The sequence below is a fragment of the Drosophila innubila genome, assembly GCF_004354385.1.
Source record: "Drosophila innubila isolate TH190305 chromosome 2R unlocalized genomic scaffold, UK_Dinn_1.0 1_C_2R, whole genome shotgun sequence".
NCBI lineage: Eukaryota > Metazoa > Arthropoda > Insecta > Diptera > Drosophilidae > Drosophila > Drosophila innubila.
In genome coordinates, this window is record NW_022995374.1 from 25,392,587 (window position 1) to 25,404,916 (window position 12,330).

General features: G+C 36.9%; 1 protein-coding gene across 1 annotated transcript; it reads right to left on the reverse strand.

The window, feature by feature from the left end:
- Positions 1–1,063: 1,063 nt before the first annotated feature.
- Positions 1,064–2,660, reverse strand: LOC117783521. The gene is made up of 4 exons (XM_034620945.1): positions 2,600–2,660; positions 2,433–2,519; positions 1,393–1,630; positions 1,064–1,337 (listed from the first exon to the last, which is right to left on the reverse strand). The coding sequence occupies exons 2-4, from the start codon at positions 2,485–2,487 to the stop codon at positions 1,133–1,135; spliced, it is 498 nt and encodes a 165-aa protein (XP_034476836.1). The 5' UTR covers positions 2,488–2,519; positions 2,600–2,660; the 3' UTR covers positions 1,064–1,132.
- Between the last annotated feature and the right edge of the window lie 9,670 nt (positions 2,661–12,330).

Sequence of the window (12,330 nt, forward strand, 5' to 3'; positions counted from 1 at the left end):
TAAACGAATTAGCCGTAAACCCCAACATAATCAAGTAAATTAATAGCTCTGCCAACAGACAACAGACAGGAACTGGAACAGGAACCAAAGACTGGAGTCGAGATCAAAGTAATTAATTATAATAATTAAAAACTTTTGGAAAGCCCTGCGCCAAGTCGACAACCAGCGAAGTTGAGGAAAACTTTTCAGCATTTGCATGTCGCACGCGGAAAAGGGAAGGAAGTGTGGCCGTAAGGAAGGATGAAGGGCAGAAGGGAGGTGAAATGAGAAATGTGAAATGCTGTTGAGGTTGTGCGCTCGTGTGGACTTGTTATACCCCTCATATGTGTAAGAGAAGGTGGAATGCGGTCACAAAAGTTGATATATAAAAGATGTGCCTTGCAAGATTAAGTAAGTTCTATGCTCACTGTCGTGTAGGGTATCTCACAGTCGAGCTGTCTAGGCTGTTAGTGTATTAACTTGTTTGCGGAGCAATCTGTGACCAAGCTGCTGGCTGGTTAAGCAGCTTCGCGCTCTTCTGGTGCCAAAGTGCGTGTACCTGTTGAGATTTGGGCAATTCCCCAAGCAAATAACATATTCATATTTTGTTCTGGCTGCAACATCTTTTGATTTGCATGCAACGTGCCATCAGGTTGAGCCCATTAGACATCATCTGCCTTGCCTGTTCCCCATTCTCTTCCTCTTTTACTGCCTCTGTCACAGTCACATAGTTTGCCATTTGTCATCCCGGCACTATGCGTAGTTTTAATCAGCGCTAAGAGCCTCCTCAGATGTTGAGGGTGGTGGGTGGTAAGGCAGCGACATCAATTCCGCTTGGCTGGTTAAATGCCTGCTGAAAGCATTTACCAACACTGGCGCTACGCCCACTTGACATTGTTTTTGCTCAGTGGAGCAGGCGGTGCACTTTTTGCGAGATTAAACAGCAGCAGGAGCATTAGGAGCAACAGGAGCAGCTTGACTGCAATCATATAAAGTGTCTGCATGGCAAAGATGCCAGTGCGTCAGTGTCAAGTGGGCGTTAAGGCTACGCCCACTGCATAACCCCATTGAAAACACATGTGACTGGATGTGATGTGAAATTTAATTCGTATTACACTTCCATTGGCCAGAGGCCTTAATTCTATGGATAGGATTAGTTAGTTGTCTCTCTGTGATGCCATTGTCCATCTTGGTGAAGATAGTGTTGATTCACCTTCTGATTGGTATGACCCTTGGCATCTGTGGTCTGCGAAATGTGAGTAATATGTGCTTGGGGGCGGGACCCACTACCAGCCGTATTGCTGAAACCGCTTGTTGGCGAATCCTCGCCGAAGCGTTGTGCTAACACAACAGTTGGCCTACAATGCAAATGGTTAAGCTGAAGTCAATGTAATGATGGACATTTCAACTCACTCATAATGCGCAATGGTTGCTTGCACAACTTTGGAGCCATCCTCATTCACCTTCGAAACCGTCGACTGTTGGTGCACGACACCATTATCCGATGAGGAGCTTGACGATGATGAGGATAACGAAAATGACGACTGACGGCGCAAACGCCTCAGCAAGCGTGCACTGACTGGATGCACCTCCGACTGATGACCCTCCGAGTCCAATGTGAAGGTTGCTCCCGGCACATACTGTCCAGCTTCTGAAATATATGATTTTCAAATTGCAATGCGATTGTTAATTTAAAAGAAAACATGCCTTATATTATCAATAATGCTCCATATATTAAATACCAAACGTAAATTAAGAACTCTTAAAAAATATATTTTTCAATCTTTTTAAATCTGTATCTAAATTAATCGAAACGAGTATCGCTTATTTTTAGTTTTAGGTAAAATGGGAAGTTTAAATTATTTATTATCCGAATAAAATCTGTTGACATTTTTGTGCTAAAATGTACATAAAGAGGACTAACGAATATCAAAATATTCTTGAACATATAGTACTTTGATTGAAGACAAGTAAGGTGTGTGATGCAGATCTTCTGTTGCCTTTAGAATTGTGATCTGATTTTATACATTTTTGGAATTAATTATCAATTAAAGACTTGAACATTACAAATCAAGAACTTGTCATACAACGTAGATTCAGTGTTCGATAGTTATCTTTCCTTATGACTATTTTCAAAATTCAAGTCTCTACGCATTTCAATACTGTATTTTACGCAGCTCGTGTCTTTTTTTATGCTATTTTATTATTTTTATTTTATCAATAAATATATTAGCATACAAGTCTTGAGAGATGCTAATAACGAATGGAATCAAAATGAAGATGATAATAACAATAGATCGTGTTTGTTTGTGTTGTTATTTTTCCCAATAGCCAAAACGCGTCGCTAATAGACGATGATGTAATCGCGAATATTCAGAGTCAGTTAACTAACTTTACTAACTTTAGCGTTCATTGTCTGCTGATGACGAATGCGGCAAACACCTCGTACTTACCGGAAGCGGCGTGCACGACCACGAAAAGGGCAAGAGCGATGACTGCGTATTTCATGTTGCTTAGCTGCTTTCTATACACAGATTCAACTATAATTCACAAAGCACAAACACACACAAAATGTTAGCGATGATTATCAGCAGCAGGTTCCGGAGGAGCGACGACTTACAGAACGAAAGACTGAGGCGACGAACGTGAAACGTGGAGCGACAAGTAAAGTCCAAAAACGACTAAACTTACGATGCCGATGTGGGTCGCTTTTATATGGAAATTTATCGAGCTGACGTAGTGCGAATAATAAGAAGAAGAAGCTGCCAAGTCGCAAACCAGATGCGTCTCAGTCTCAGACCCGGGCCAAGCCCCGCAGCTGAGACAAAAACAAAAATAAAACTCAAGTATTAAAATAAAGTTGTGAGAATAAACTGAATAAGAAGTCATTAAGTGGAGTTACAAATACTCATTCTTGGAAATATACACAGAAATATATGATATGTTAGATTTATATTGCAGGGAAAACATTTCCATAGCTCCAGAGAACAAGAATTATAAATTCCCCGTTGAAATTCGTATGATAATAAAGAAACTTGCTAAACAAGATCTAAAGATCTATCTAGTATATTGGGGGATTTTGTCAAACTCGATTTGGTTTTACTTTTGTCATATTTTTGTTTGTTTTTGTTTGTCTGAACTTGCTTAGGGCTCTTGGATCAGGGGCTCTTCCACGTGAAGCTCTCTCGACTCATTGAAAGCATTGTAAAGCTTCTCTTATGTACTCGCAAGTCGGCCAAGTGTGGCTCTTGTGAGTGTGAGTTGAGTGTCGAATTTATTTTTGCTGACCTTATTCGTGGCTATTCTACCACAAACTGCTTCCCATGTTGTTGCGGACAATAACCTCTTTGTCTGCAGTTTAGTGTAAATTAAATTAAATCGACAAATGTTACAAACGTTGTTATGCAGTTCAAGCATCATTTGGGGCATTCAACTTGTGATCGATCTGTAATTAGTACCTGATGAATAATATGATACCTTTCTATAAAAATGTGGCAACTTCTTGCCTGTCCCTGTCTGGATCTCGATAATCAGAAATGTGTAATATCAATGAACTTTTTTTTCCCATTCGGATTTTCACATTCGGATTCATTATGCGAAATATATATTTATTTAAGCCAAGAAGTGTATAAAATAACACAGATTAAATACACGAAAACTGTTGTTCGTTGTCTAGTATCACACTACTTGCACAATACAATTTATATGGTACCGATACCAAATATTGTTATTTTTAATTGTTGAAAACTTTCTGCTGAATGCAAAAGTAGTAATCAGGTATCATGATTGATCTAATTTACCTGCTGAATGTCCCCATTATTTACCAGATACTTACTTAAATATATTTAAAAAGCAAGTTAGAACGATTTGCTCAATAATGCTTATCTACATGAAGAGTGGAGTATCTTTAATTAAAAATATTAAATGAAATTTTATACCAAAAACTTCATACAGTAATACCAACAAAAATCATCATCATCATCGAAAATCGCTTAGATCTATGTTTATTAATTACATTTAAATATGTTAAATCAATAGCCTAATCGATTAATGTCCAAAATAAATTGGCAATATGTGCTAAACCAAAATATATGCAATGATGAATGAAACGAGCATAAAATGGGATAAATATTTTTCAACTAAACTCATATTATTGGTTTTAGGATCCTCTGAAGGTGCGTCAATATGTTAAACAGTTACATGTATAATTAGTATATTAGGTAGCTAGGCTTAAGAACTTAAAATCGGATATAAAACGACTCAGCTTTTGTAACTAATCAAGAGTATATATTCAAAGTATATAGACGGTATAAATAGAAGAAGATGGAAGAATAAATTTGAAAATTTTAAAAGCTGTCTCGTTCATATATATATATAAACCAGTTCGATACCAGGTAATAATTGGCAAAGCTTGCTAATTAATTGACGCAATACTAATTAATAAATCGATTTACATGCTGCCAGCTTTTAACTTCCAGTTTAAACTTTTGTGCGATCTTATGATTCGATTATAAAATAGTTAAGATAGGTAGTATATTTTCATCAGATATAGGCAACGGTAAAGCATCTCTTTAAAAAAAAACAACAAATGGTCCGACGCCTTACATTTTACGCGAAAACTAGTCAAAAATCAATAAAGTCATTACGAATATTGAATCAACAACAACGATTGGAGTGTTGAGTAACACGGCCAATTTGGATACACTGTCTGATATTTTTATTTTTAAGCTTTCCCGCTACCTTTGTTGGAGTTGTTACACTGCTTCTCATGGCATTACTTCACTCCCGATTTCATCCGCATTCAAGTCTGACCAATGGGAGCGTTTGCAGTATATTTAAAGCAAATTATATGCAAATATTTTACAATAAATTCATTCCCTGCTTAAACAGTTGACAGAAATAAAACAGACTCGGAAAAAGCCAAGGTATCCTGGATTGTTCATGCACTTAATAGAATAAAGCGCATTTGGCTGAATATGATTCACGCTCGGAATAAATATTCACTCTGAATAAATATTCAACAATATTAGCTTGTCTTAAGGGGTCTTTGAGGAGACTTAAAGAATGCAATCAAGCTAGAGCAAACGAACATCTGAGCAGGTAGATGAGTGCAGTTTTCAATACAAAAGAATACAAATCGAATATTATATACATATGTTTTTGAATTTTGCACACGTTTATGGAAAAAGATTAAATAAAATCGTTTCTGCAAATGGTGACAGGCAGTTTTCATACCCCGACATTTTCCTGTTTTTTAGCAGGAAAAAGAGGAGGATAAAAACAATTTATTATTTGGGAAGTTGAGCAGTTGCTGGTGAACACATTAATCATTTGTGTCCGAGATGTGGACACTGGCGAATACTCGCAGCATTTGAGCAACATTTTGGGGCATGCCAAAACTTTTCGATGTGCCGCAGCATCCCTCATCCCTTCCTTGTTGGTCTGTTCATCTGGTCGTCTGTTGGCCACAACGTGTTGAAATTACAAAAATTCTCTACAATGTGTTAAAAACCGAAAAGCGGGCCGACCCATAATAAAAACCAAAATAAAATATTTCATTCACACAGAGACAAACGGCATAAATTTCCTTTGAGAATAGATTCGTTTGCTCCGAGACACACAGACAGACAGACTGACGGTATAAAAAACTTGCAGTCTGATGAGCAGAGGGTGTCGTCTCTTGTTCTTGTTGTTTTCAGGGGCACTTGCGGATCAAGGTGATTATGTTTGACAGCCGACCTGGGACAAAGTGCCTGGACATCTACGGGACATGGGTACTAAGTGCTAAACTCGAATTCGATTTCGACATCTCCAAATTGGTCTCACTATTGTGATTTATTGGCTAGCTCAAATTTTACAATTATTCAGGCTTCCCTTGCATAGTTTATTAATTGTCTTCAGCTATAGATAATCCAAACAAATCTTTATATAATTTTGAGAAAAAAAAAATCCCAATCAAATACATGTGCAATTTTTTATCATCGTACAAGTTCGACATTAGAGAAATGCCCATATATTCTATTGGACATAGATTTGCATTTATTCAATTCAACTAAAATATGTGAATTCAAAGTATAAAAACACATGCCAAGACAACATTTATTTTTTGACAAAAGGCTAAAATTATAGCTCTTGATTGGCAATATAATTGCTGCTAAAGTTGATATTTCGTTTTCAAGATAATAACAAAACACTAAGGCACTCGGATGTAACTAAAACAGAAGTCGCTTTCAAGGCGATCACAGACTGTAGCCCCAAAACACTTAATTTTAGATCCCGTACCTTAAAAATGTACAGGGGTAAACTAAGTTTGTTTTAAAAAAATATATATATATTTATATATTCTTGATCAGCATCAATAGTCGAGTCGATATAGCAGTCTTCTGTCTGTCTGTGCGTCTATCCTGTATGAACACCCAAATCTCAGAGACTATAAGACCTAGAGACACCAAACTTGATATGTAGGCAGATCAAGTTTGTTGTATTTTTAGACCCCGTAGCAATGTCGAAAAAAAAATTTCATGTCCAAATTATAAGAACAATTTAAAAGCTAGTGACACCAAATTTGGTATGTAGATTCCTCTATCTTGCAGGCAGGTCAAGTTTGATTCTTTTTTGAATCGGACCACTATTTCATATAGCTTCCATAGGAACAATCGGTCGAAAATCAAGTTTTAGTATAAAAAACTTTATTGTTTTATGAGATATCTAAAGCAAACTGATACAATAAGCATTTGACTTGGTTTTATATATCCTGTCCAAAGTTGGTTCAAATCGGACCACTATGTCATGTAGCTGTTAAAGGACCGATCGGGCGAAAATCAAGTCTTAGTATGAAACACTTTTTAGCTTTATGAGATTTCGTAACCAAACTGATCAAATATGCATAACAATTGGCTTTATATATCCTGTCCTAAGTTGGTTCAAATCGGACCACAATATCATATAGCTGTCACAGGACCGATCGGGCGAAAATCAAGTCTTAGTATGAAAATCTTTTATGTTTTATGAGACATTGTAACCAATATGATTTTTTATTTTTTCCATTATTAGTTTTTGCCATAGTAAGTACGGGGTCACAGACAGTCGAGTAGCCTCGACTGTAGCACCGGCCGATTAATTTTTCTATGAGATATCTCAGCCAATCTGACAAAATATGCTTTTAAATTGGTCTTACACATACTTACCGAGTCAAATAGGTTAATACTATTATAAAGCTGCCATTGGAACAATTAGTCGAAAATTAAATACAGAGCTCTGCAAGGCCGTCGAGTAAGCTAAATATTTTTTAGTTTTTAGCAGTCTTTGCATTTTCCATTGTAAGTACGGTATCTTCGACAGTCGAGTATGCTCGACTGTATCAGCGCGAGCGAAGCGAGCAGGGGGCGGTTCTCCCCTAGTTTTTACACCCGTTACTTAAAAAATAAGTAAAAGGGTATATTGTTTTCGTTGGAATGTATGTAACAGGGAGAAGGAGGCATCTTCGACCCCATAAAGTATATATATTCAGGATCAGCATCAACAGCCGAGTCGATATAGCCATGTCCGTCTGGCCGTCCGTGTGAGCGCCTAGATCTCAGAGACTATAAGAGATAGAGATACTAAATTTGGCTCACAGATTTTTATAGAACCCACGCAGGTCAGGCTTGTTTTAAATTTTTGACACGCCCCCTTCAACCCCCGCAAATCGCGAAAAACCACCACCCCCGCAATTTTTAAGATAACACAGTTTTTATGGTAATTAACGTTTTCTATTAATATTATCTATAATATCACCTAGCACCGCTGCAAGGTTTTATGGATGGAATATAACTAACAAAATGACGTACTAAAAATTTTGCTAACTCAACTGGTTAATGAGATAAAGGGGTGTACGTGGGAGGGAAACAATTTTAATGATTGCAGCTAATTTGGCCGTTGGGGCCTTTTGGTAAAAATACGCGTCGATTGATACCTCGATTACCCAAATCCGACAACTGGTTCAAAAGATTATTAAATTTGAAATTTTTAGTGGACTTTTCAAAATGAGATAAAAAGTCAGTTTATTTGTTTGTCTGTTTGCATCAAAGCGCTAAAATACGTTAAATGTAATGATGGGGATTTATTCCTTTCGAAAATCTAGGAATGTTTGTTGTACGACTTTTTGAAAACACCGCTAGTTTAGAGAGAAAACGCTATTTCCCGCTAAAATTTAAACCACAACAGTTTCCAAACCATAGAAGCTACAGATATGTCCTATATACAATTGGAAAGGTGAGTTTGAGGGCTTTTAGGCGTACCTTTAAGCTTCCGTTCTAAAGTACTCAGGTAACATTTTACAGGTAAAATAAGGTTTTTAGCTTACAATTTAACAATTTTTGAAAAATTGACACATGACATCTTTATCAAATTTCAATATGTTAAAGTCGATTCCGCATTTTTTTGTGTATCACAGATATCAGTAAAAATTCGTTTTGGCAAGATAATACCAATGAAGTGTATATATACATATTACTTAGAGTTCAAAGATGACAGCAGCAATAAAATGGTATATCAACAAACCTATGTAGCAGACAGCTTTTGCGCCACCAAAATAACCAGTGTTGCCAAAAAAATTATTTTTGCGTTGCAGAAAAACCAGTGCTGCCAGACTAGTTTGTTTTTTGACAATTCGGGCTTAAACTAGTTTAATTTAAATAAACTTGTTGTGTCTTTCTGCAACGCATATGAAATTTATTTATTCTTTTTCTCTTTATTATTTAGGAAAACAATTTTTTTTAATATGAAATAAATTCAACAAATAAATTAACATATATTAATATCTGTCTGAATTAATGATAGCTATAATACAATGTCAAACAAAAAGAATTGCAAAACTTTCTGATATCCCAAAAAAAACACCTCTACTCGAGGTAAAAGTCTAGTGACGAAAGCATATTTCAGCCCCAAAATTTTTGATATCCAATTTTGTGACTAACAAAATAAAGTTTATTTAAAAATTTTAAAATTAAAAAAAAAACACGAAATTGGCATTCGGCACTGCGCAAAAAGTAATTATTATATTCGTGGGATTGTTTTTTTTTTTTCTTTTTAATTTTAAATTGAGTTAAAATATCTTTAAATTGAATAAAAATCCAAAAAAAATTGTTCGAAAGTACTGACATTTAAGAAACACCAACATTTCAAACGGTTTATTTCAAAAAAAAATTTCATTTTTAAATCTCTAGGGATTTCTGGAGCACATTTGAATAGTTTTAAATTATGCGATTATGTGTGTATGTGTAAATTCAGCTGTTAATTTCTGTCACCGGAGCGGACTCGCTTTAGTTACGGAAAAGAAAACTAAAGCCACGACCATTTGTTGGCTGAGTTGGAATAAAGATGATTTGTGGATTGCTTTCTGGTCCGGAGTGTTCACGCACTTTGCTGATTACTCCGGTGATTTTTGCAATCAGAAAATGTGCACAAAATAATGCATGGCAACTGGGACATGATTAGTTTCTTGGCAACAATATGAATAGCAAGTGCCAGGACCAAACATTGCGCAGAGACACAGCAGAGAGTTCACATCGCCAATGGAATGTCGTGGAATCAAGAAATCCTTCAAATTAAAATGTAATGAATGCGGACAAAAGCATCTCGTCTGCCAGCTACGTGATGGTCAAACTGGAATACAGTGAGGTAAGTGAAGTACGCGAATGGCATAAGAATTAGTAGGCAAGTAATACTCTTAGGACAGTCCGTCTAACTCTATTCTCAGTCCTCCTGCCTTGTCGTCTTGAGATGTTGTATTTAATAATCCCGTCTTAAGATTAAGCTGCATGATGACCTATGATTTAGTGGAGATGTTGAGCATATGCCACATCTCTTTATCCTTATTGTCATTATTATTATCTGAAACTGCATTGCTTCTTTTGTTCCTGGGAAAGGCAAATAGACGCAATGCCATTTTGGCAATTGGCACACGCCCAGACATGATTGCATCCGGTCAGGAAGCTGTATACGAGACAGGCTTCCTTCCTTCCGTTACGTTCTTCCTATCAGCCTTGTTTCTATGTCGTCCGGTATCATCCGCAATTTTCACGCCCACTTTGTTTGATGATGACAAATCTAGTTGCGTGTTTGCCGATTTGCGACGTTTATCAGATTGGCCTTAGCCAGGCCCAGTTATGCTGCATCCCGTGGCTTCCCGTAGTGGCCGTAATTATGTTTATTTTCAGATACTGCTGCCGGGCACATTTAGGTCACGTGGCGCAGAGGCAGTTCCACGGCGGGGGGAGGTGCAGTTGGAACGAGCGGCACGTGCTAATCGGCGGTCGCATGTTCCATGTTGCATGCCCCCGATACGAGCTTGATAATTGAAATCGCTAAGCCGAACATCGAATCGGAATGGCTTCATTTAACTGACCATTTCAGAGCCAACTGCCCCTTAATGATTTCGACGTACTTATTTCCCGCACTTAGTTGATTGACTTGACCAATTTCCATATATTAACTTACTTACAATTCGCATATTTCATCTCAGGCTTCGCATTGCAAGTTATTCTTCTGTAGTTAAAACATGTAACGACGCTGACAGAAGAAAACGACATGCAAACTTGCCCCATCTGAAATTGTCTTAAGCATACTGAACATTTCTGATTTAAATCAGTCCACTATATCATGGAGCTGACATAGGAACTATCGATCGAACATAAGGGTTTAGTATGAAAATCTGATTAATTCTTAAGATATCTCAACCACACTGTGAATTTGGTATTGTCCTATCTATGACTATATATGTCGGCGTAACAATCCATCGAAAATTGAATACATGGATTATAAATAGTGTTAAACCTTTGGTTTATCGATGATCCATTTTTTTTGGTATTTAGAATTTAAACTAAAAATATGGTAAATAACGTTATCTATTAACATTAACCATAATCTAACTTAACCGCAGCAAGATTGGACAAGTAGATAGAGAGTATAAGCTAACCAAAGTTATTATTAAAGATATTATTTCAATACAATCACCTAAAAGTATGCAGTAGTTTTTAAAAGGTAGTATTTTTTTTAAAATACTTTTATATATATTAAAATAAGTAACGGGTATCCTATGGTCGGGTTCTCGACTTTCCCATTTGTTTTTTTATCTCCAGTCTTTACTATGTACTAGTACTTGTAATGTACATGAGCATTTAGCGAACTATAAGCGTTTTTTATTTGCAACACTTTATATGAGCTGGCCTTGAATTAAGTATACATTAGATTTAATTTAATACCTTTTGCAGTAATCTGACCAGACATTTAACCAGAACAAAGTAAAGTGTGTGTTCTATAAAATAGTAACCACAATTCTTTTAAAGTTCTACTTTACTTTAAGACGCCTCTGTTCATGGACAGTTGCTTAAAATTTAGTAAAAAAAGGTAAGTCAAAAAACCCGCACTAATAATCATAAACACATGTGGACCATTGTGAATGCTTGGGTGTGTGTGTGTGTGTGTGTGTGTGTGTGTGTGTGTGTGTGTGTGTGTGTGTGTGTGTGTGTGTTGCTTGTCGCCCTGAGGACGCATAAATTATGAATTAAAACCTCACACAGGCGAGTGGGCGGCTTTTTCGAAAGTTGGCTGCCAAGAAGTGTGCTAAATATTTTAATACGTGAAACCATAAACCTGAGTACGATGAGTATTTATAAATTAGCTTTCACACACACACACACACACACATGCTTTAACAAAATGGCTGACCCTTAGGTGAAGGACAAAGAGGACAAAGGACACGCCGGGGCTTCATTAGAAATGCCAACTAATGTGCTTGACTTAATAATAATCAAATTTATATGCATGGTTATGTGCTTTAAGTGATCCTGTTGCCAACAAACAAGCAAACAAATAAACAAAGGATGAAGGACGAAGGATGTGGGATTGAAGCTGACACTGAAACTGAAACGGAGACAGAGACAGAGACGCAAATTGAAAGAGGCTTAGAGAATGAAAAGTGCCAATATCCCAGCTCAAATGAGTCCTTAGAATTGTTAGGCTGGGTCTTGAGACAGCCAGACAGATGCGACAGACTGGACAAGAGAAAGAGAGAGAGAGAGAGAGAGGGAGGGGTGCGGCTGGACTTCTGCGAAGCCACGCCTACAAATCCAGGTCCACACGATGTGCACGTCGTACCGTTATGTTATGTGTTATTTGTTGTTTGTTTTTTGTTATTTGTTATTTGCTGTGCTGGACGGCACTAAATGGGCAAAAGGTTGCTCTCCTGGGAGTCGGCAATGTATCCTGCACTTTGGACCACTGCAGTCTAATGATGAGTCTTGAAATTTTCACAAAAATTAATTATGAATACCGTAAGGATATGCCATAGAAATCTAAGCACACACACAC

What these genes read in the sequence shown, in the direction of transcription:
- LOC117783521 (XM_034620945.1), bottom strand. Translation starts at nt 2,487, where the DNA reads ATGAAATACGCAGTCATCGCTCTTGCCCTTTTCGTGGTCGTGCACGCC. An exon ending in GGTCGTGCACGCCGCTTCCG is followed by an intron (nt 1,631 to 2,432) that starts GTAAGTACGAGG and finishes CATATATTTCAG; the next exon opens with AAGCTGGACAGTATGTGCCG. An exon ending in GCAACCATTGCGCATTATGA is followed by an intron (nt 1,338 to 1,392) that starts GTGAGTTGAAAT and finishes TTTGCATTGTAG; the next exon opens with GCCAACTGTTGTGTTAGCAC.